The sequence below is a fragment of the Columba livia genome, chromosome 3, assembly GCF_036013475.1.
Source record: "Columba livia isolate bColLiv1 breed racing homer chromosome 3, bColLiv1.pat.W.v2, whole genome shotgun sequence".
Taxonomy (NCBI): domain Eukaryota; kingdom Metazoa; phylum Chordata; class Aves; order Columbiformes; family Columbidae; genus Columba; species Columba livia.
In genome coordinates this window covers 81,591,860-81,612,255 of record NC_088604.1, presented here as the reverse complement: position 1 = coordinate 81,612,255, position 20,396 = coordinate 81,591,860, and the positions used below count along the sequence as shown (strand labels likewise).

The window sequence follows — 20,396 nt, the reverse complement described above, 5'->3', positions numbered from 1 at the left end:
CTTGTTTGCTACTGAAATTTGTTTCTTGCTGCAAATGGGCCCATGATACCTCCTTCACCAACTTGTTATATTTTTCAAGTACCAGTGCACTTTCTCCCTTACTGCATCTTCAGATTTGGGAGGATGTGGGGGAGAATGTCTTGCTGATAAGGAGGATAAATCCATGTAATGATGATGACAATCATGCCAGTGATGACATCACTGTCAACTGAACTTGGGGATTCCTATGGGAATCTAAGCACAATAATATATCGACTATGAAGACAATAAAACCCAACAAAGCCCACATCTACTGTGCTTGGGGATATTTACCATCATATTCTATTTTTGCATAAAACATCTGCAAAGCTACCTCACCATCTTTCTGAAAAATCCTGTGACTTGCCTTTGCTGGCATTCCAGTGAAGGCCTGACATGGCTGACGTATTGTGATCACTGTCTGACACAATGACCAATATTACCCAATCATATCACAGTACTCCCCTTCTTGCTGTATGTATAATACTTTGCATCTTGTAACATATTTTCTGGAATAGAGCCTTGTAGACCTGAGGTGATATGACAACTAAGCCACTGGCATGCTGTTGCATGACTGGCTTTACAAGGTGATTATAGCTGTAGACACTGTGTGCTAGGATACTATTCTCTCCTGATTTGTAACCCTACTAGTGCTAGCTGGCTTGTGCAATGTTCCAGACATATTTCTCCTCTTCTTACAGTAGGACACTCTGCCTTGCCTATCATCCCTTCTTAGAAGGTAAATGTTGTGGGTGAAAACTCAACTTCTGGACTGTCACATAACTTTACAGTCAGTTTTGGTTGTAATGATTTCAAATCATGTTTCTTCATTTTCCACTTGCTGTTACTCCCTGCTGCAGTTATTAAAGCACAACTATTTTGTGTCCATGGAAGAAACAATTAACAACAACAACAACAACAAAAAAAACAGTAAAATATCCACTGCTGTAATTGCTAGTTAAAAAGCATGTTTCCAAAGATTAGTAGAATTATCTTCTCAGTGGTCCGGTCCTATTCCAAAGATATTCAGATAACTACCTGAATACTCCATAGACAGATAGAGCCATTGTCATGAGCAGAAGCCAGGATTGGTGAGTATTCTTCTACTGCTTCGGATAACAGTGCATTCATCTCCGTTGTGATTTCTGCTTTGGAACACAAATGATCAGACGTTTTGTTAACTATTTTTAGTACTGCTTTTGAATGCACAGAAATTATGTAACACTAGAAAATAAAAAAAGTAAATTTGAAAATAAGCTCCATCGTCAAGATGGCATGACTCTGAAAACAGTACAGATATGGGTAAAAGACAATTGAAAATAAATACGAAAAATCTTCATGATCTTATCTAAACCAGCCAGAACATTGCTCTATGATGGGGGGCAAGCTTATTTAGAGCATAGCAACAAATATTACAGAAGCCACAAGCACTGGTGAGAGCAGAAAAGGAGTGTGGGACAGATGTCATCCGGCCATCCTGCAGCCTCTGCATGAGGCTTCTAGAGATCACTATAAATTTGGCAATGAAGCTAAGTAATTCTGAAATCATAGATTTCTATACTCACTTCTCCAGTTCAAAATATGCTAAATGCAAAGTGGTGGTCACAGAGAACCTTTTTGGAGTTCTTGCTGTGACTTCCCCAGAGCTGGAGATGCTGGGGGTTCCCATGAAGGTCCTCAGTGAAATGGACATTCAGTGGATGTAGGAACGTCTATTTTATTGGGCAGCTATAAGGCTTAGGGATAGTCTGGTTTCAGGGCATGTTTTCCTTGCAAAATAAATCCAGCTTAAATCCACATTTCAGATGATCACATTTCTTGTTATTGGGAAAGTCTGCCTTCCAGCAGAGGATGTCTAAAGGATTCAAAAGAATCTAGAGGATTTGCTTCTTGCAAATTCACTGAATTCATTTGCACAGCTTTAACTCTTAAGTGCTTGGCTCTCTCTTGTTTGTCTTATTTTAAGGGTATATACTTCAGGGAAGATTTTTCCTTCTAAAATTTAATCTGCTTTTGAAGATTTTGTCTGTGAGGCTGTTCACTTATACTTGACTCAAGTTTGCTCTTGCTATACCATTTCAATAATTCATTGCTCGAATATTTATGTGGAAGAGAAGTGCATATAGTTTGCATTCCCAAATTCTGCAAGGTTTTCAGAATCATGTCTATTTAGAAAAAAAATAAAACAGCTGTTGAGTCCTTGCATGTTCTGCATCCTGGCCTGGATTTTGGGAAATAACTGCAAATCAGGAGGAAGCAGAAGACATTGGGGTGTGTCATCTACATACAAATGGTATCCAAATTATTTTAAACACAGTTTGCCAGACAAACTGAAAAACTCATTTGCTATATTATCTGGGCAGAAGTCATGGATCAACAGCAAAGAGAATGAAAAACATATTTCCATACCTGTTGCTATTTCACCATGTTTTGCATTTTCCTAAAAGTAAGAAATAAAATGTAACAGAATTAGATAATGGAACTTGGGTGTAACTACAGAACAGCTCTCTAGCTGAAATTACTTTAAGAACTTGTTTTTTTAATTGAAGGATTCAAATATTCCACCAATTTCCATTCAATCTGAGGCAGCACCGAGTGAAAACAAGAAACATTTCATCAGAAGATATTTGAACTCACAGATAAGTCACAAATGAAATTGATAGGAATTTAGAAGCATGTTAAAGGTAAATTTGACTGAATGGCATTAATTTCTTAGGAAAAGTAAAGTCAATCACTTACAGTCATGTGAATATAACCTAGATCTCTCACTTAGAGAGTTTAATTCGGAACATGCATGTAGTCTTGTTACTGTCTTGAGCAAAGATGAACAAAGTGCATAAATAGCAATAACATTTACACATGTCTGCATCTTCAGTATGAGAATTGTCAGTCTTTCATTTGTGCCTTACTCTATTTGTCCAGGAAGGTGGTAGATGCCCCATCCCTCGAGACATTCAAGGCCAGGCTGGACAGGGCTCTGGTGCAACCTGATGTAGTTGAAGATGTTCCTGCTCATTGCAGGGGGGGTTGGACTAGATGAGCTTTGAAGGTCCCTTCCAACCCAAACTATTCTATGATTCTATATAGGCTTCTGAGGATCCCCAAGGCTGACAGTGATAGGTATACGGGTCTCAAAAATTGTCAAGTCAAATAAAGCAGAAAAACTATTCAGCCATGAGTGTTTGATGTGTTTTAGAAGAGGACAAGCCACTTCAATCTCATCCTACCTATTGATCTATAAGTCTTGTTGTGTTTGGCTTCTGAAGATCTTCTTAAGAGCTGAAAATGACTGTCCATTTCATTATTTTAATAACTACATAGCACAAGATATTGTATACTTTATTTTGCGGATGAAAGGCCTGTGTCTACATGGGAATCTATGAAAGCTCCATGCTCCACTGAAACAATATGCTGTAAAGAATCTAAGAGGTAGTGGGATTTTACTGTTTTTGCCCACTTGCTATTTGTTGCTCTGCAGATATGGCATGATCTTCTCATATAAAAGGACAAAAAGTGTCACAACAGTCATAATCCCATCCTTGGCAAAAATACAGATTGAGACATTGGCATCTTGATGATAAATTAAAAAAAACCAAAACCAACCATACTGTTATTTGAAATAATGTATCCAAGAAAGTGTGGCTGCAATACAGATGTGGTTCTACTTTTATTCAAGTACTTCATAATTTGTTTGTTTTATGTTCCCCTTTGAGTTCTTCTACATCCCTACTTGAAGGTTACAATTGTTAGTGATGAGCATCTGACATACACTTTGAAAGTCAGCTATTCCATGTATCACAGAGCCAGCTGCTTGGCAGAACGTATTCTTAACTCCCCACCTTATTCAGTTTAGGTGAAAAAGGTTCATTTCTCTGTAATTCTTGATATTTAGCTTTGCGCATGGCTTTATGGAGGAAATTTAGTAAGCAACAGGATTTTAAAACCAAAACTAAAATGAAAATAGAAATGTATTTTGAATGCTACCAAACTGATGAAGCCACTATACCTACCCGACGTTGGCTCAAAGAACTGCCCCTGTGCTCCGAAACAATGCTGAAACCGCGCCTCCCAGTAGCAGTAAGAGAGAGCAGGGAGCTACTTTTCCTGCATGAAAGAAATTATTGGAGATCGCTGACATTCTTGAAGATACTGTTTGCTATCTGGATATCAACATAATCCAGTGTAATAAAGCATAATAAAATAGTGCCTGAATTGATTAGATTGGTTAGACAAAGGGTTGTTGGTGCTTTAGAAATTTATCCAATAACTAGGCAATATTTGCGTATTACGTAGCCAACCTCTCCTGTCGGGAGTTTTGAGCAAATTAAATCCACAGTAAATGCAATTTAACACTGGTGTTCATTCTCAAGAAGTGAAGGGGAAAAAGTTGGTGCATGCCAATAGCTTGTTCCCTTTCATTTTACATGGTACTTTGCTCTGCAAGTCGTTTTCAACTAATTATGGAAATTTATTTTCAATCTGTAAAGAAAATTCTCAGAAATGGGATTCTGTGGAAGAAACTCAGGAAAAACTGAGTGGAAGAAACTCAGGAAAAAAATTTGGATGTGGTCTTCAATGTTTGTGTTTCTGAGTCAAGAAAAGTTCTGACTGAGCTAATGAGAAGTTCTCGCCACGTAAATTATACCAATGTCAAAGCTGTTGTGTTTTTGACAAGAGTATATTCATAACTGGGGTAATGTAAAACCCATATAGGAAGAATGCAGCTGGGATAGCCCCCTTAAATTTGGACAAGTGGCTGTGACTTTGTAGTTTTTCAGTGCTTGATTTTACAAACTTGACAGCATTCTTGAACATTGTGTGCATGTATATGATCACAGTCAAATTCATCCAGGTACCTTCTCAGTACATACAAAAAATCCTAAGCCTCCACGATTCAAAGTCATTGTAGAATCCTTCTGATTAAGCATAATCAGAACTTTTCTTGATTCATAAAAAAATTATATTTGTGAATTGTAATCACTACATTTCTAATCTAATTAGAGTTTCTTAAAGTAATCGTTAAACTGCGATGTCAAAAAGCACATTTATGTTCAGTTATGTGGCACTGGTACATTTAGGGGTGTAGTAAATATATAAGCTACTTGAAGGTTTTAAAGCAACGTAAGACCGCAAACTATCTTTATGATTCAGGAGAGCAAAAAACCTGCCTAAATGCTTAAGATCTTAAAGCTGCATAAGTATTTAAACCATACAGAGTCATTATGGCTACCATTGCCTTGGCATATCCATTGGAAGTCAAGCACTTCTGAAGTTATGTACAGGTGCAAAGCCTTTCTCTCAAAATGAGCATATTTGGCGAAAATTCTGTTCTCCATCCAACACTACCAACCAATGCCATCTTCTAGCTTAAGATTAAACTTGAGGCTGCACACAATGAGCTTGCCTCTTGCTCTCTTTGCTGAGAATATCTTATAGCTTGAGGATTATATCAGGTTTAAAATAAAGAAAAAACCTGCTGTCACACAGAGTTATCTCACTGAGATAAGAATCAAAGAAGGTACACTACACAGGAAAATGGATACTTGACAAAAGCTGACTTCTGCTGAATTCTTCAACAGAACTGAAACTTAGGAGATCATTTAGAGGACAAAATGATAGCTTAGTGGAGTGGTAAAAAAAGAACATATAATCTGGATTGATAAGCATTACAGAAGTGTAAGGACAGGAAAACTAATTAAGTGCTTGAACTTGAATTAATTAAATGCGAAGAAAATATCGACTAAAATCAGCTGTCTTGGACAAACATTACATCAGTTTACTCCAGCAAAATACCAAATGACTGTGCCTGTCTTGAAGGAAGATAAAATGTACCCAGTTACCTGGGAAAGAAAGCACTGCGTACAAGGAATAATATGGCATTGACTCCAGATACTTGAGGAACTGAATTCTGGCTCTCTTCATTCATTTTAAACCTGAAAATAAAGATATTTGTACAGGATGAATCACATAGGTTGCATATTGTTCCCGGAAAAATTTGCAGACTTTATTTGTAACCTAAAAACTCAAGCATTTTATTTTGCAGAATGCATGTCACGTAAAAGTTTCAGACACAGTTTTTCAGAATCAGTTGATCAGTTATGATGGATTAATGTCACTGAACAGCAGGTACAGAATGTGCCTCTGCCAGGAAAAACAGGGACCTGATGGAATGATGAACATTTCATTCAGCCAAGTATTTCCTTGAGAATTAGTATTTAAGAGAGAAGTAAAGTAACTTATGTTGACATTAACCAGCTAAGTTAATGCTGGAAAAGTACCTTGTTCCTGGCATTCAAACCAGTCATGTGAACTCTGGGTAAAATACTCAAAAAGCATTGATTTTCCTGTCTTCCATGCATCCGCATGAATTGGCTCCCTCATATATGGGGAGGCAAAAGCAAAGGAAGAGACAGAGCCAGAATTGCAGTTAAGTTTTGATTATTTCCAATGGTACAGAAAAACTCAGCTCACTTTGTCATAAACATGCCAATTTTACACATGAAGGATGACGTAAAACTATTGGGTAGCATCGTTAAATAATAACTTTGTATGGTCTTAAAAGGCTATGTATTCCATCACTAACACAGAAATACTGCTTTGGTGCCCCCCTCAGTCTAACCAGATGTTGTCATTGTTCACTTTCCCGATGTTATCAGCTTAATCTGCGTGAGAGTATCTGGAATCATCCTATGCTCACATTTTGTCACTTTCTGTAAAAGATTTTTATTCCCAAGCCTCCCAAATGACCTCAGATTTCTCCCTGTTGAATGTGACTTCTAATCTTCTAGGTATAGACAATGATACCGATGCTGATAATGGTGAACATCTGCCATTATCATGTGAAGCTGCATTATTTCCAGGTGTCCTCCCAAACACAGAACTTCCAAAATAAGAATGTTTCTAAAGCTCAGTAGCAGCCTCGAGACAATGTCAGAGTGACTCACACAGTGGGAGTTTCCGTCAGTGGCAGTGCTCAGTTATTTTAAAACACTATTCTTAATTACATCATCCCTTCCCCAAATGACTCCCTCTCTTGATCACCTCTCCTATCTGCAATGTTAGGACTAGCTAGCAAAGTAATTCGAAGTGGGAGGTAGGAGACTCCACATAAATTGCTACTTTAACTCTTGCTAGTCCATCACCCTTTACCATTGGGTATCTTAGTATTTCCACTATGCCATTTGAAAAGTTTGTATGAAATACTGGAGAACGAAATGCCTCCATGAAAGCAATACTTACATGCATCTCACAGAGGCAGATTCAAAATCCCACAAAATTATTGCACCATTTTCACTTCCTGTAGCTATCAAACTGTATCCTCCTTCTTTTAAAACATCAAAACATTTCTTTTCCACAGAGGGTACAAAATGCTACAAAGAACATTAAAAAAAAAATGAGTAAGAGCAATGTGGACACTAGAGAGTGAAATGTTTTAACTGTCAGTTTAACAAGATGCCTAAATTGACAGTGCCTACAACAACTGCAAATTGAATGGTATAATACTATTGTATTCGAGCTACACAGAAGCACCAGAAGGATGCAGAGTGACAGAGTTGGGAGACTCCCTGCTGCAGGGGACAGGGGCCTCCATCTGCTGACCTAACCTGTTATCTACAGCACAGTTGCAATTAGACCATGTGAAAACAGCTGTAAGAACTGAAGATTCATCAGAAGTAGGCATCTATGGAGACACTCTAGTCAGGTGTAAGGAGTAAGTCACTGAACAGAAATATAATGACCTTTCCATAAACATTGTCCAGACCTGTTACAGAGTTAGTGAAATTATACAAAACGAAATGTAAGTCTTCTGAATTAGTCAAGTTAAATTGGTCAACAATTGAAACATACATTTGACATCTAATTTTACCAAAGGAATAAGAAGAGAAAATTAAATTACTTTAACACCCAGCTTAATCTTTACGTGCCAGTATTACTGAAGGTCAGTCTAGCTATAGTAATGAATGGCATTTCATTTCTAGAAGACTTTATACAAGAACCTCAACTTACTGTTTTGTACAGCAATGTGAAGCGCACGTACAGAGCAGCTGCAGCGACAACTATGAAATGGATAATTAGGCAGATATAGCCCTTAGAAACAATCACTTTCTTAGGTGATTGTAGACCTTCACTGTAGTGAAAATTTGGAATACTTATTTGGTTCTTATCCTGTTACTAAAACATGAAATCGTTGAGGCCAGTGTAAATATTTCCTTTTCCAATATTCTGTAAATGATGTGGAACTTTGAAGAGTTTCTTACCTCTGTATCATTCCTCAGAGAACCGGTATCAGATGGCAGCTCAATATCCGGAAAAAAATGTGTTTGTAAGGTGTCAGTTTTCAGTGACAGAGACACAACTGGATTCCGTCGTGGAAACAACATTGCCTCAGGAAGCATCCATGTTACATATAGATATGTTTGAACAGAGTTACCCTAGTAAAATAACTGACTTAATGAAAGAGGAAGGAAAGGATTTCTCCATTCACAAGATAATTATCAGCAAGTGTGTGTTAAAAGGCTGTTTTCTGTGCCAAACTACAAAAACTACTACAGGTATCACCTAGCATATGCCTGCACTGCAAACTGAAGTGCCAGCCAGAGATATTCCAGCTCACTTTAAATTATCTGCTGTAATATTAGAAGCTGCCCAGCTGTGGAGTTCAGAGCTTTTGATTTCATTCAGTTTAGCTACTCCCTCAAAGTAAGCTGTCTCTGTAGTTATAGCTGCTTATTTCATCAACATTGCTAGTCTCCAGTTCATATCTATCATACCAGCAAAACTGGTGGTTGTTCCAATTGTGTGAGAAGAAGCCACAATTCAGTCATGGCCCTGAGTCATTGATTCCTCCCCATCATGCCTAGAGGCTACTGGGAGTTACATTTTGGTAAATCTTATGATATTAAGTGTAGCAAACAAGAAATACCTTAGGGGAAGTACTAAAAATTGAGAGATCTATAGTGCATTCCTGCAAAGAATGAACTGTTTTTGGGGTGTTATTCAATTTCATCTTGCTAACTACTATATTCAGAGCCTCTTAAAAAGCTAATAATAACGACCTGTATTTCTCATTATCACTGAAGCATTTGTATAAAAAGTAGTTTTGCAATGATGTGAAATAGTAATAATGTTAGATTCATAAAGAGCTGGAGGAGATTCAACTTCTCACCAACCTGTTTGTCAAGGGATACATTTACATTGCATGAATGATTTAACAATTTCAATAATAACACTGGGGGACTACTGGTGTGATGTAGTACTTCTGAAAAATTTGAATATCAAAAGCAAAGTCTGTATAAAACGGCTTTTTATTATCAGGAGGCTCAAAAGTAATAAATTATTTACCAAGATGAGAGCTTGTATGTTTTTTTTTTCCCCCTAAATGTATTATCTGGCTAGTAAAACTTATTTCTTCTTCCCACAACCTTTGTTCCCTTGCATATAGAAGATTTAAAGTACTACAAGAATTTTGTCCCAAGTAAAACATTCCAATTAGAGGAAAAAAATTCTACAGAAACATGGTTTCTCTGAGAAATGAAGCCACAATTATTGTGAGCTCCAAATCATTTTATTGTGAGCTCCTGTTAATTTTAACCAAAGGGAACACAGAGTAGACTCTTAATATCAACCCAAGCAAATCAATCTGACTTATTACTGTCTTTTTTCTTTCTATCAGTTCTTAAGCAGTCTTAATCTAGTAATTTTATTCAAAAAAATAAAAATCCTGTAGCAAAATCTTCTCCGATATTGAAGGGTTTTTTTGCAGGATAAACAGGGCAAACACTGTTTATAATAACAGCAGCAAAATTTTAAAGCTTTTACCTTAACATCAGGGGTGTCACGTTAATTTTCACCAATGGCCAAATCAGCCTCGTGGTTGTCTTCAAAGGGCTGAATGTAATTTTAGGACTGTATAAATGTAGCTACTCTTACTACTCCCCTTTGAAGGCAACCGTGAGGCTGATGTGGCCCCCAGTGAAAATGAGTTTGGCAGGTTTGACAGGTTTGGCATGCACAACCAGCTGGCCCAGTAGGAGATGCTTCCTCTCCCTATGGATCTTGCCATCTAATCCCTTCAACACCTCTGCCTTAAAGGATCTATAACTGCTGAAACCTTGATCACAAACAGAAAAGCAAATGCAAGGAAAGAAATTGTCAGAATGCTGTAAACCAGCAACGGACTAATGAACATATTAACACAGAAAGGCAGAAAATGAATTTTGTGACATGCAGAAAGTGGATTGTTCCTGACAGTTTCTAGAAGTTTATCTACTAATTAATGCAAAAGTCCTGGTTTACCTCAAAAACTAGGAGCTACCAAATGAAATTAGAAAACTTCTTAAAAACTATATTTGAAAAACCTGAATCATTTTCATCTTCCCACTCTTCTCCAAAACAAGAAGCGCATGTTGACTTCTCTTAGCCTTCAGATAAACTATCTTCAGCAGATAATGTTCATCTTTGCAGTGCTGGGCCAAAGGCAAGGCTTTAACTTCCTGCCCATTTTCGAACTCCCAAATTTTCACTGTTCCTACACATGGATGAGAAAGATATACAAAAGGAAATGAACTTTCAACAATAACCTGTTCTTCAAAGTCAGAAACTTGAGCTGGATCAAACCAGGAAAGGAGAAGAGTAAAGAAAATCCAGTTGAAGGTTCAGAGCTAGGTCACTGGTCTTTCAAAAGCTGTAACAATGCAAGTGTTTCTTAGGAAAGCACTCTTAGGGACACAAAACTTACTAGAAAACATCTTCACTACTAACCCCACCAGTTTTTCTTCTTTTTCCATGTCTGTTTTGTGCTGCAGCCCAGGATAAAAGACTGCTGCCTATCTTACCACTGCTTCTGGACTAACATCATCAGAGAGCAAGCAAGTCTGGGCAGAAGACTTCAGGTTCTGAGCTATCACAAGAAGCAGAGGGACATGGTTGCTGGACTTATCCCATAGAGCTAGTGGGGAAGGGGAGCTACAGAATTAAGTGAAGCAATTATTACGTAGGACTTCACTTTTGTAAGACTTAGTAGCACTCACCTTCTTTCATGCTTTTAAGATGCATAAAGGGTGCAGTCTCTGCTCCCAAGTATAAAGAAGAAACATTAGCCAGTATGGTGTATGGGAAAGGCTGTCTCCTTTTTATGTGAGGCAGCTTTCATATATGTCATATACTTTGATACTTCCAGTGTGTACTTTTGAACACTTGAATATAAGAAGAATTATTCAGTCATGTAAACAGATTACAAAACTATTAAAGTTTGCTGCAGAATTCAGTGTAGTACTTGTGTATTGGAAAGGTCTTGTCACATTACCTAAAAGTGACACAGGCTAAATAACACATGAAAAATTCAGGAAATGTGTAGATATATATATATATGCTAGTGTTCAGTGCCTGGAGACACTACAAAATTGAGCTTAGATGCTATAAAATACAAAAAACTAATGTTCTACATCTTCAGCCATTCAGTTACAGATCTGCGTCCTAAGTCCTATGAGGAAACACCTTTTCAGACCAAGAGTTTTGAAGATAGTCTTCCAGAAAGCAATAGGTTAGCAAAGTACCAGAGCCCAAGCGCCCCAAAATCACCTTTCTATTAGTCACCTATCAAATAAAACCCAACTAAGACATGACACTCCGCCTCCCACCCTTCACTTTTCCCCAGACTGACAGCTATGCATTCCTTTCTGTACATACTTCCTCCCACCTTGGAAGAAAGCCAAAATTAATTCTTCTGTCACTGAGACAGTCAAGACAAAGAGTTCTGTCTGGTCATGTAGTATGTCATTTTAAAAAAAAGTAACAAAAATGTGGCAATTATTTAATTGCTTTACCATCACATGCCCCAGTAGCAAGATAAACCCCTTTTCTTTCAAAGGCTGCACAGGTCACTTCGATATTCAGCCCATGCGCATCTTCAATCTGATATATTTGATATCCAGTTTCTAGGTCCCAGACCTGAAAAAACAAGATGGTAATTAGTTGTACTGTAACCTCTAAAACTCCTTGAGAAAGATGAATACTTCCAAGAGCAAACCCTGTGAAATAGGTTCTCAGTTACAAGAGCACACCACCATGTATTTTTACTGAGCTATTAGTGTGATTTCCCTGAAAATGTCCCTCTCTCTGGAGAAGCCATTCTGGCAAGGGGAGACTCTGTTTAGTATGCTATAAGAAAGATCCTTGTTAAGTCAGAGAGGCTGTTGTTAAATATAAGGACTTTTTACAGTGCAAAAGCAAATAAATCTAACTAGAAAGAGTGGTTTGAGCTATATTTTCTATGCTGAATATCAAAATGAGTCTTTTCATAAACATTTGTTCAAAAAATGTAGGAACAACTATATCTGATGATTATCTAATCCTTTTAGGATTATAAGGCATTTAAACAATGCCTTATAATGAACTACCAGTACAAATTTTAGTCACTGTTATGGAATAGCTCAGATTCAACTGGATTTTATGAATTAGCCACTCATTGTCATGTGCACTGTCTGGATCTGATTTTCTGCAGCATCAAGTGCCCAAAACTAACTTGTAATTGTAACGGTGTTGCAGCCATCAGGGTCTAAGGAAGGCAGGATTTAGAAAAAGAAATAACATATTTACCCAGTTTATAAAATGAACAAACTTTTACACAAACAAGCCTTTCTCCACAGGTTTGGCATGCACAACCAGCTGGCCCAGTAGGAGATGCTTCCTCTCCCTACGGATCTTGCCATCTAATCCCTTCAACAGTTAATGAAAACTGTAGGTCCTTGGTACCTCTGATGATCATTGTTACACTCTTAATTACATCAGTAATGATTCATTTTATTAATCTGTAGGTTTTCTGACACTTGGATGGCAACTATTTTTTAGTGGTTCAAATGCAAATGATATAATTAATAGGCAAGTTTAGCCTTTTCATTAATGTTTCAACACAAGTGCTCTTAAGTGATTAAAAGTGTTTACTGGCTATCATATTCAACACTTCTCCCTCACTGTATGATTTGAAATCCTTAAGGCTCAGAACAGTATGTTCTAGGAAATTATTTGAATGAGAAAATGATCTACAGAAGGTAGAGCAAATTTGCTCCAGAATGCTAGCGAAAGAGAAGCAGATCAGACAAAAGAATAAAAAGCAAACCAGGAAGATGAAAAGTCAGGTTTTATAGTTTAGGTGCACTGTATGTGCCAATGAAACTTTTTAATTTTAGTGAAGGAATCTTTTTAGCTGAGAGAAGTATCTTTTACACAGTCTTATTTTTACAAAGTGACTTTTAAAATGTTTTATACGAGTCCATAGAATGTCTAAAGTACATGCTTATATTCTACTAAGCTGACTGGGACTCAAGCACTTCTTAAACTTTAAAGAGATCCTCATTAGATATGCCTTCTGAAGTGAAGAATAATGTGTAATTGTGCTTGCATGAATTATTGATTGGATCTAAGGTAGTTTGGATCCATCATGGCAGTTTACATTTTCCTTTGTAGCTATGAAATAACCAATGGACTTTCACCTCTTTTGCTATACATGCAAGAATCCATTGCAGGAATAGGTGTACTGTACCAAAATACAGCCTAAGGAAATAAAATTGCAACTAAATCACATGCCTCTGAAGCCTTGCTCAATCTGCCTGGTGCTTGCAGTGCAATTATGTTAATGCAGGTCAGGGAGGTAGTTTTCTGACAAAAACAATGATGATGAATCCAATAGTTTATTCGTCATGGCTACCACTTCCCTGGAGAATTTGTGCACGAAAATAACCTCAAAACCAACACTTTGAATAATTAACAATAATCACTTATCTAATTGCGCAGAAACTTATTTGTAATAAAAAAACCTGAGACTTGGTAACAACTTACACTCACCTTCAGTATTGACTCAGAGCAGACAGTGAGAATTTGGTGAAGAGCCATGTTGTAAATCAGAACATTGATTTTTTTCTCATGTGTCTGTGGCAACTGTCTCCTATCTTGTATCACTTGAGTTAGGGGATAAATGTCAATGACAGTTGAACCTGCACAGGGTGAGAGAAGTGAGAATATATGCATTTTATGTATAATACTGGTTACTTTCCTTAGATATAAAAAGATTTTCCAGAAACCATGGAGTTTGAGACCTTCTGAAGAGGATAAGGAATCTTGTCTGTTTCTTGAGAATATCTATTCTCTAATTCAGAAAACATTCACACATGCTCCCCACAAAGCACCAGTTAAACAATGGCTGAGCATCTCACTGCTTTAAATGACCATCTGCCCACTTTTGATGAGATTGATACCCTGACTCCGAATCATTAGATGTCATAAATCCTCCAGTCCCAGAGTGGGCTGGCATGGAATGGAATGAACCCAAATAAATAAAACTCTAATTGGTAGATATATCACTAAAATAAATTATGGTATTTGCTTTCTTAGAGATAAAGCAGTTCTATCTGCAGACAACGATGATGTCTTTCCAGTACCTTCCTCTATACAGCATGGCAGGTCTGAATGGTGTTTTCCAGATACCTTCTAGTGCTCTCAGATCAGAAAGTTTACAAAGACAGAGAGGCAAATGAGGAAGACAAGACAAAAGAAAGGACGAAGTTTTTACGATGCAGGCTCACAAGCCAGACTACACATGCAGTTCCAGTATTACTACAGTTCTACCAGCAGAGGAGCATCAGTCAGCAGTGTGCGTGCAGCAAAGGACAAACTTGCCTCATACTTGGCATAAGCCCAGGCATAGAGGCAAGCAGCTTGGAAAAAGAAACAGGAGGAAAGCTGTAGCAATATTCAAATGAAGCGTGAAGGTGAGCTGTGATTTATGGATGATAGTGAACTAATAACGGAAAATCTCCTCTGTAAAGTCAGGTACATAGCAATGAGAATTAATCTGCCTACATATAGCCTCAGTCTCTTGCCCTCTTCAGGGGAAAGGAGACATAAACTTAGTCTTTTAATGGAATCATTTAGAGAGTCCAGGACCAGATTTTTACAGATATTTAGGCACTGATCCAAGCATTGTTTATAAGGGCAAAGTTATGTCATTTAAATTTGAACTGAATTTCCTATCTGTACTCCTAAAAATCTTTAAAAACTAGACTGATTAATAACCTGGGCATTTTAAAAATAAGACCTAGAAGCTAAAGTTTCTTAATGCAATGTTTACCAAATGCCTAACTACCTGTAACAATTTGTGGACTCTAGTCCAGTATACATATTTAGGCTACTAAACCAGGTTTATTAGCACAAAGATTCAGCAGAAATTACCAGGTCACTGGAAACAAAGTGTTTCACATTCATCTTCTCAGATCTGACAAGCTTTGTGAGCTTTATGCCTTGTTCCTAACCCAAGGACAGAAAAAGCTGTCTCCAAAGACACTTTGTCTGGTATGTCTCTGGCTTCTATAGTCCCAAAACAGGTTCAAAGCTGTTTTTTTTTCCCAGTGATTACATCTCTGGGGCGGAAAAACCCCATCGTTTTCCAGAGTTTCTGCCTTAGATACAGAAGGCTGGCATCCTTAGTGACACTGCAAAGCTCTGGTCCATCGGAGGTTCCAAGCTCCCTGCTACAGAGACAGGAAAAAGAGTCCAGAAACCTTGGGATGAGTTCCCACAATATTTTATTTCTGATCAGTTGAACAGTACATCTGTTGACACCACAGATTGTGGGGCTCTCTATAGCTACCGAGTTAAATAAGGAGTTTGAATACGCTTCTGAGGTCTCCACAGAGACTGTACTTTGCTGGTTTGATCTCCAAATGGGAGGGGAGTGCTAAAGGAATAGGGGAAGATCGGCAGCTTAGTAGCTTTCAAGAAGTGACAAGTCTACAGAACAATATCCGTAGTTGAGTTTTTCTAAGGGAGACTTACCTTGCTTTCAGAGAAGCCTTTCTCACTTTCTCTGGCTCCTGTTGTTAAGTCCCATGCTGCATACTTTCACGTATATTTTTATATTGAAACTAGCACCACATATAACAAGATCAACTTTAAGATGGTCTTCATGTGCAAATACCCCTACCTCCCAGTATTCTGTTCATATCATATACTTTATTCCTGTGCTCAACTTCATTTATATGTAATTGCAAAGGAAATCACATTCTAGGAGAAGAGGGATGCTCTCATACATCACCTGCAGCAACATACCAGTGATAAGTGTGCCATTATCATTGTCAAATACCATGGCAGAGGCCTCCATCTCTCCAGGACTCCCTTGATCATCATGGAAGACTTGCAGCAGCGACAGGGTCTGTAAATCCCACACTCTAAAAACCTAGAGCGAGAGGGAGGGGAGAAAATCTAGTAATGTATAATTATTGGATTTTCAACTAATTTTTGTTTCTATTACAGTAATATTGGAGCTTCCAATGAAAATCACATTGTTAAGCATGGTGCATTCCAAAGCAAGCAAGACAAATATCAACAGTAACATTATATCCATTTTGCTAAGGATAAAAGACACAGAAAGGCTGAGTTTTGTAATCTTGACCCAACAAGTCCACAGAGGAACCAGATCTTCTCAGAACTCATTCTACTCCTTAATGGCAAGATGATGCCATTGTGTCAGACTTTCCTGTCATGCACAGGTAAATACGGATAGTTTAAAAGCTTGTATTTGGATTGGAAAATCAAATGATTTGCAACAGTACAAAGATAAATTTCAGAGGATTCCAGAAAAAGTAATTCCCGAAATCTTTGACTGACAGCAGATGCAAGAGCAAATCAGGATCACAACATATTGCAGAAGGTTAATTTTGATGCATATGTGGTTCTTGTGCTCTCCTTAAGCAAATGCAACCAATCAGTTAGGGTACTATCCTGTAAGGAGCACTAGATATATTAGATAGATTTGTACTCACTTTAAGTTTCAATGGAAAACACAGCACTTGCTTTAAAATCTAGAACTACTCATCAGTAAATGTATAGTAGCAGCACTTATTCATCCTATCTGATCAAAAGCTGCATTGAACTTCCTGCTAGCCTATGCAAACTGCTCTTAATCCTGCAAGAAATCATTATTTAATTTCTCAGAATCTCATAGCTTTTAATGTGGTGTATTTCCCTGAAAGATAATCTTACTATGCTTTCAAAAGCTATTCTGTCATCACATCTGCCTTCAATTCTTATTCAGCTGCCAAAACTGTGGTGAGTTTGAGATAAGTATTTATGCAAGTTATTTATATTCACTCAATTGTGTTATTTAAATATGGGGCTGTGTTTTCAACAGAGATTTTAACACAAAGACACATGTCAGTACAATGCTCCCATCTACACTGAGAGTGTTGTGGGTATTGACAAAAGTCATTGAATCTTCAGATGAAACGCTCCATAAAAATGTAAGTCCATAAAACACATCAGCACGAACTCATGAAATAGTCAACTGAATTTGATAACTGAGCTGTGTCTGAGACAGAACTACCAGATGAATCATTCTGCTTCCTGTACTAGAGTCCCTGAAGGTCTTCCTTTCTCAGCTGTTTTTTATTCTTAAATTTGTCACTCAGCTGAGATCTCAGTAGCTTTTTTTGGGTGGTCTTGATGCAGTTAGCCAAATTCTAACTGCATAGTCTTGGCCAGGAGGCATGAAGCATCCAGCCTGCCCTGACTGAGGCTGGGCTGCTGCTTCTCTAAAACGGCAATAATTTTGGGAGATTCAATGAGTAAAAAATAAAAAAAAAATACTAGGAAAAATCCTAGGGAAATTTGTTGCCATTTCTTTGATTCATCCCAGGATCTCCTGTAATGTGCAAACATTAAGGTCAAGGTAGGCCCAAGCCCAAAGGTGTCTGTAGCAGACAGCTTGGGTGCAGTTTCTTTCATGATATTCCTGAAAACCTGCGTAATTCACTCACAGGTAAAAGCAGCTGTGTTTGTACATTAGCTGGCTATTGTGGAAAGACAGTCCAGTAAGCTTCTTGAAACCCTGCTGAGGATCTGTCCATAACAGATGGGCATTGTAACAGAAAAGACAGTGGAATTGGGACAGCAAGACTGGAAGTTCATTTTGAATTTACTTGTTTTTCTTTCTGACTGATATATGTGATAGCACAATGACTGGCACCTTAGGAAAACTTAAAAGAGATTAGATAGAACAAAGAACACAGAGCTCTGTTTGCCACTTTCATATAATTTCATAAAATTTTTAAGGACATAAGCTACTTGCTAAGACCATTAACAAGTTATGTCCCAGGAAATGACTTACAGCCACTCTTGTATCAAAAGTGCTAGAAATTACTACCATCTGATGGGTAGCTCAAATTCAGCTCAGTCAGGGTGCTACTGACCTAGAAATGCTGGTGAATGGAAAGATAGATTAAATTATCATTAAAGAGATTTGATTTGCAAAGTAATTGCTTTTAGTTCATCTTGCCTAACACCAAGCTAGAAATCTGACAGGAAGAACTCTGAGGAAAAAACAAGAACATGACATTTGTGAACCTCATAAAGAAAACAGCTACAATAAAATTCACTGCTGAATACTCAGAAAATTCAGCTCCGTAATGTTACTCACCTTTTAATACAAAGTTATTTGAATACTTGAAACAGATCTGAGAATTACTTTCTCTGCAAATTTGGGTTTAGAGAATTTTAATTCTGCAGAGTACCACTTGTATCTGTCCATTTCATCACATAAAAGCCCATTTTTTTTTTTAATATATATAACTACTTCAGGAAAAGCTTTTGTTTTACATCTATGAACAGAGAAAGTAAGTGTTTTCCCAAAAGACACACAGCAAATCATAGTCTGAAACATAATTCACAAGTTTTGTCTATTTCAGCTTTTCTCACCACACCCCGTTCTCTTCTTAATTTTGAAATCTATTTATTTTTCAGTTGAACAGAGCATGTGGCCATTATAATTCATAGGCTGTATGCCCTGTCCTTAAAAATGCTTTTGCTAGTGAGGAAGACTTCACTTGTGCCTCTGTTCATGTTACAAAAAGTTCATTGCAATTGCCAGGAATTATTTCTTCCAAGGATACACACTATACAATTAAGAATGAATGTTTGTTACTCTGGATATTATAAAATGTTGAAATATCCCTCTTTTTTTCACTTAAAAGAGGATCTCATCACAGGAAAAACACCATTGCTAAAAACAAACAAACAAACAAATAGAAGACTGTTCACTGTTTGCAAAACAAAAGTAAGGGAGACCGTAATGGATAGAAGTCATTCAGGTATAACAGAGACACAGATTTTGAGATTATTGGAATATCCATCATTAATCTGATTTTAAAGGAAGTTACAGAGGATCCAGCAAAATTCTGAAAAGGAATGGAAGAAACAGATACATCAACCAGTGTTTAAACAGATCACCTTTGGCACCAGAGAGAAGTTCACACATGAATGTTTCAGAATTTTAAGTAGAAAGAAAGTTCCTCCTGAATATTTTGTTTGTTTTCAGGAAAACTCAAAGGGAAAAGGCTCTAAAGAACTTCTTACTGGGATTAAATTTTCTCTAAGGCAGTACTTGGTCAGAAGAACCATGTCCATCATATTCCTCTGATAGACTTCTGTTTACATTTGAGGAGTTTACTCAGATGTGCAATTTCTAAAGCGTATAAAAAGAGTTTTAGGGAGAAATAGGCAGAGAGAAGGCTTAAAAAAGGAAATCTGATTGAACAGAAAAAATGATGAAACTGCTCATCCCACTGAAAGTAAGCTAGGAAAAATAGAAAGAAGAATCGGTGGCAGAAGTCAAGAAAGTTAGGGTAATGTTGCAGGTAGATCTCCAAGCTCAATACTGACACAATCATAATTAGCATGTAGAAACAGCTGCAAGAACTGAAGATTAATCAGAGGTAGGTATCTACGGAGATACTCTAGTCAGGTAAAAGCAATAAGTCACTGAACTGAGAGATAATGAGATTTCCATTAACATCACCCAGACCTGTTACCAAGTTAGTAAAATTATACAAAACAAAACTGAAGACAGACAATTCCAATAATCTCATGGACTATTCAATTTACATTGGTCAACAACTGAAACTTAAATTTGGCAGCTTATTTTATCAAAGCAATGAGAAGATGATCTTACAGCACAAGAAAATATGAGTAAGACCTCCTTGGAATATTTCTTGCTGCCTGTTCATCTATTAATGCCAGCACCACATGACAAAAATGCAAACACCTAAAGTGACAGCAAAAACATGGACACATCACAGCATTCATGAATCTCCTCCCTTCCTTCTGGCCTTCTTCCTTTTCCAGCCCATGGGCAGGGATGGGGAGATCACACAACCCACTGTTCCACCTGAGTAACTCTACACAAGGCATCACCAGCATGGCTGCGGGATACAGTGTCACTGCTGTTCATCTGCATCAGCACTCACAACTGTGCATGAATTCATGCACAAAGAGCGACAACAAAAGCCATGCTTATTTGGAAATTAGGAAGTGACTGGGGGAGTGGACTTAGG

The 20,396-nt window shown here is 37.5% G+C and overlaps 1 protein-coding gene across 5 annotated transcripts in view; it reads right to left on the bottom strand.

Annotated features, from left to right (window-relative positions):
• The window catches only part of WDR64 (WD repeat domain 64), a 70,574-nt gene that overhangs the window by 9,640 nt on the left and 40,538 nt on the right, over positions 1 to 20,396 (bottom strand). For 4 of the 5 annotated variants that reach the window (XM_021295990.2, XM_065057832.1, XM_021295989.2 and 1 more), the window contains 10 exons: positions 16,120 to 16,246; positions 13,861 to 14,009; positions 11,844 to 11,967; positions 10,377 to 10,546; positions 8,277 to 8,450; positions 7,258 to 7,388; positions 5,859 to 5,951; positions 4,029 to 4,122; positions 2,428 to 2,458; positions 1,057 to 1,166 (listed from right to left, as the gene is read on the bottom strand). In XM_021295990.2, coding sequence (XP_021151665.2) covers positions 1,057 to 1,166; positions 2,428 to 2,458; positions 4,029 to 4,122; positions 5,859 to 5,951; positions 7,258 to 7,388; positions 8,277 to 8,450; positions 10,377 to 10,546; positions 11,844 to 11,967; positions 13,861 to 14,009; positions 16,120 to 16,246 — 1,203 coding nt within the window. The remainder of the gene's footprint in view (positions 1 to 1,056; positions 1,167 to 2,427; positions 2,459 to 4,028; positions 4,123 to 5,858; positions 5,952 to 7,257; positions 7,389 to 8,276; positions 8,451 to 10,376; positions 10,547 to 11,843; positions 11,968 to 13,860; positions 14,010 to 16,119; positions 16,247 to 20,396) is intronic. The other variant, XM_021295991.2, reaches the window with a different exon arrangement.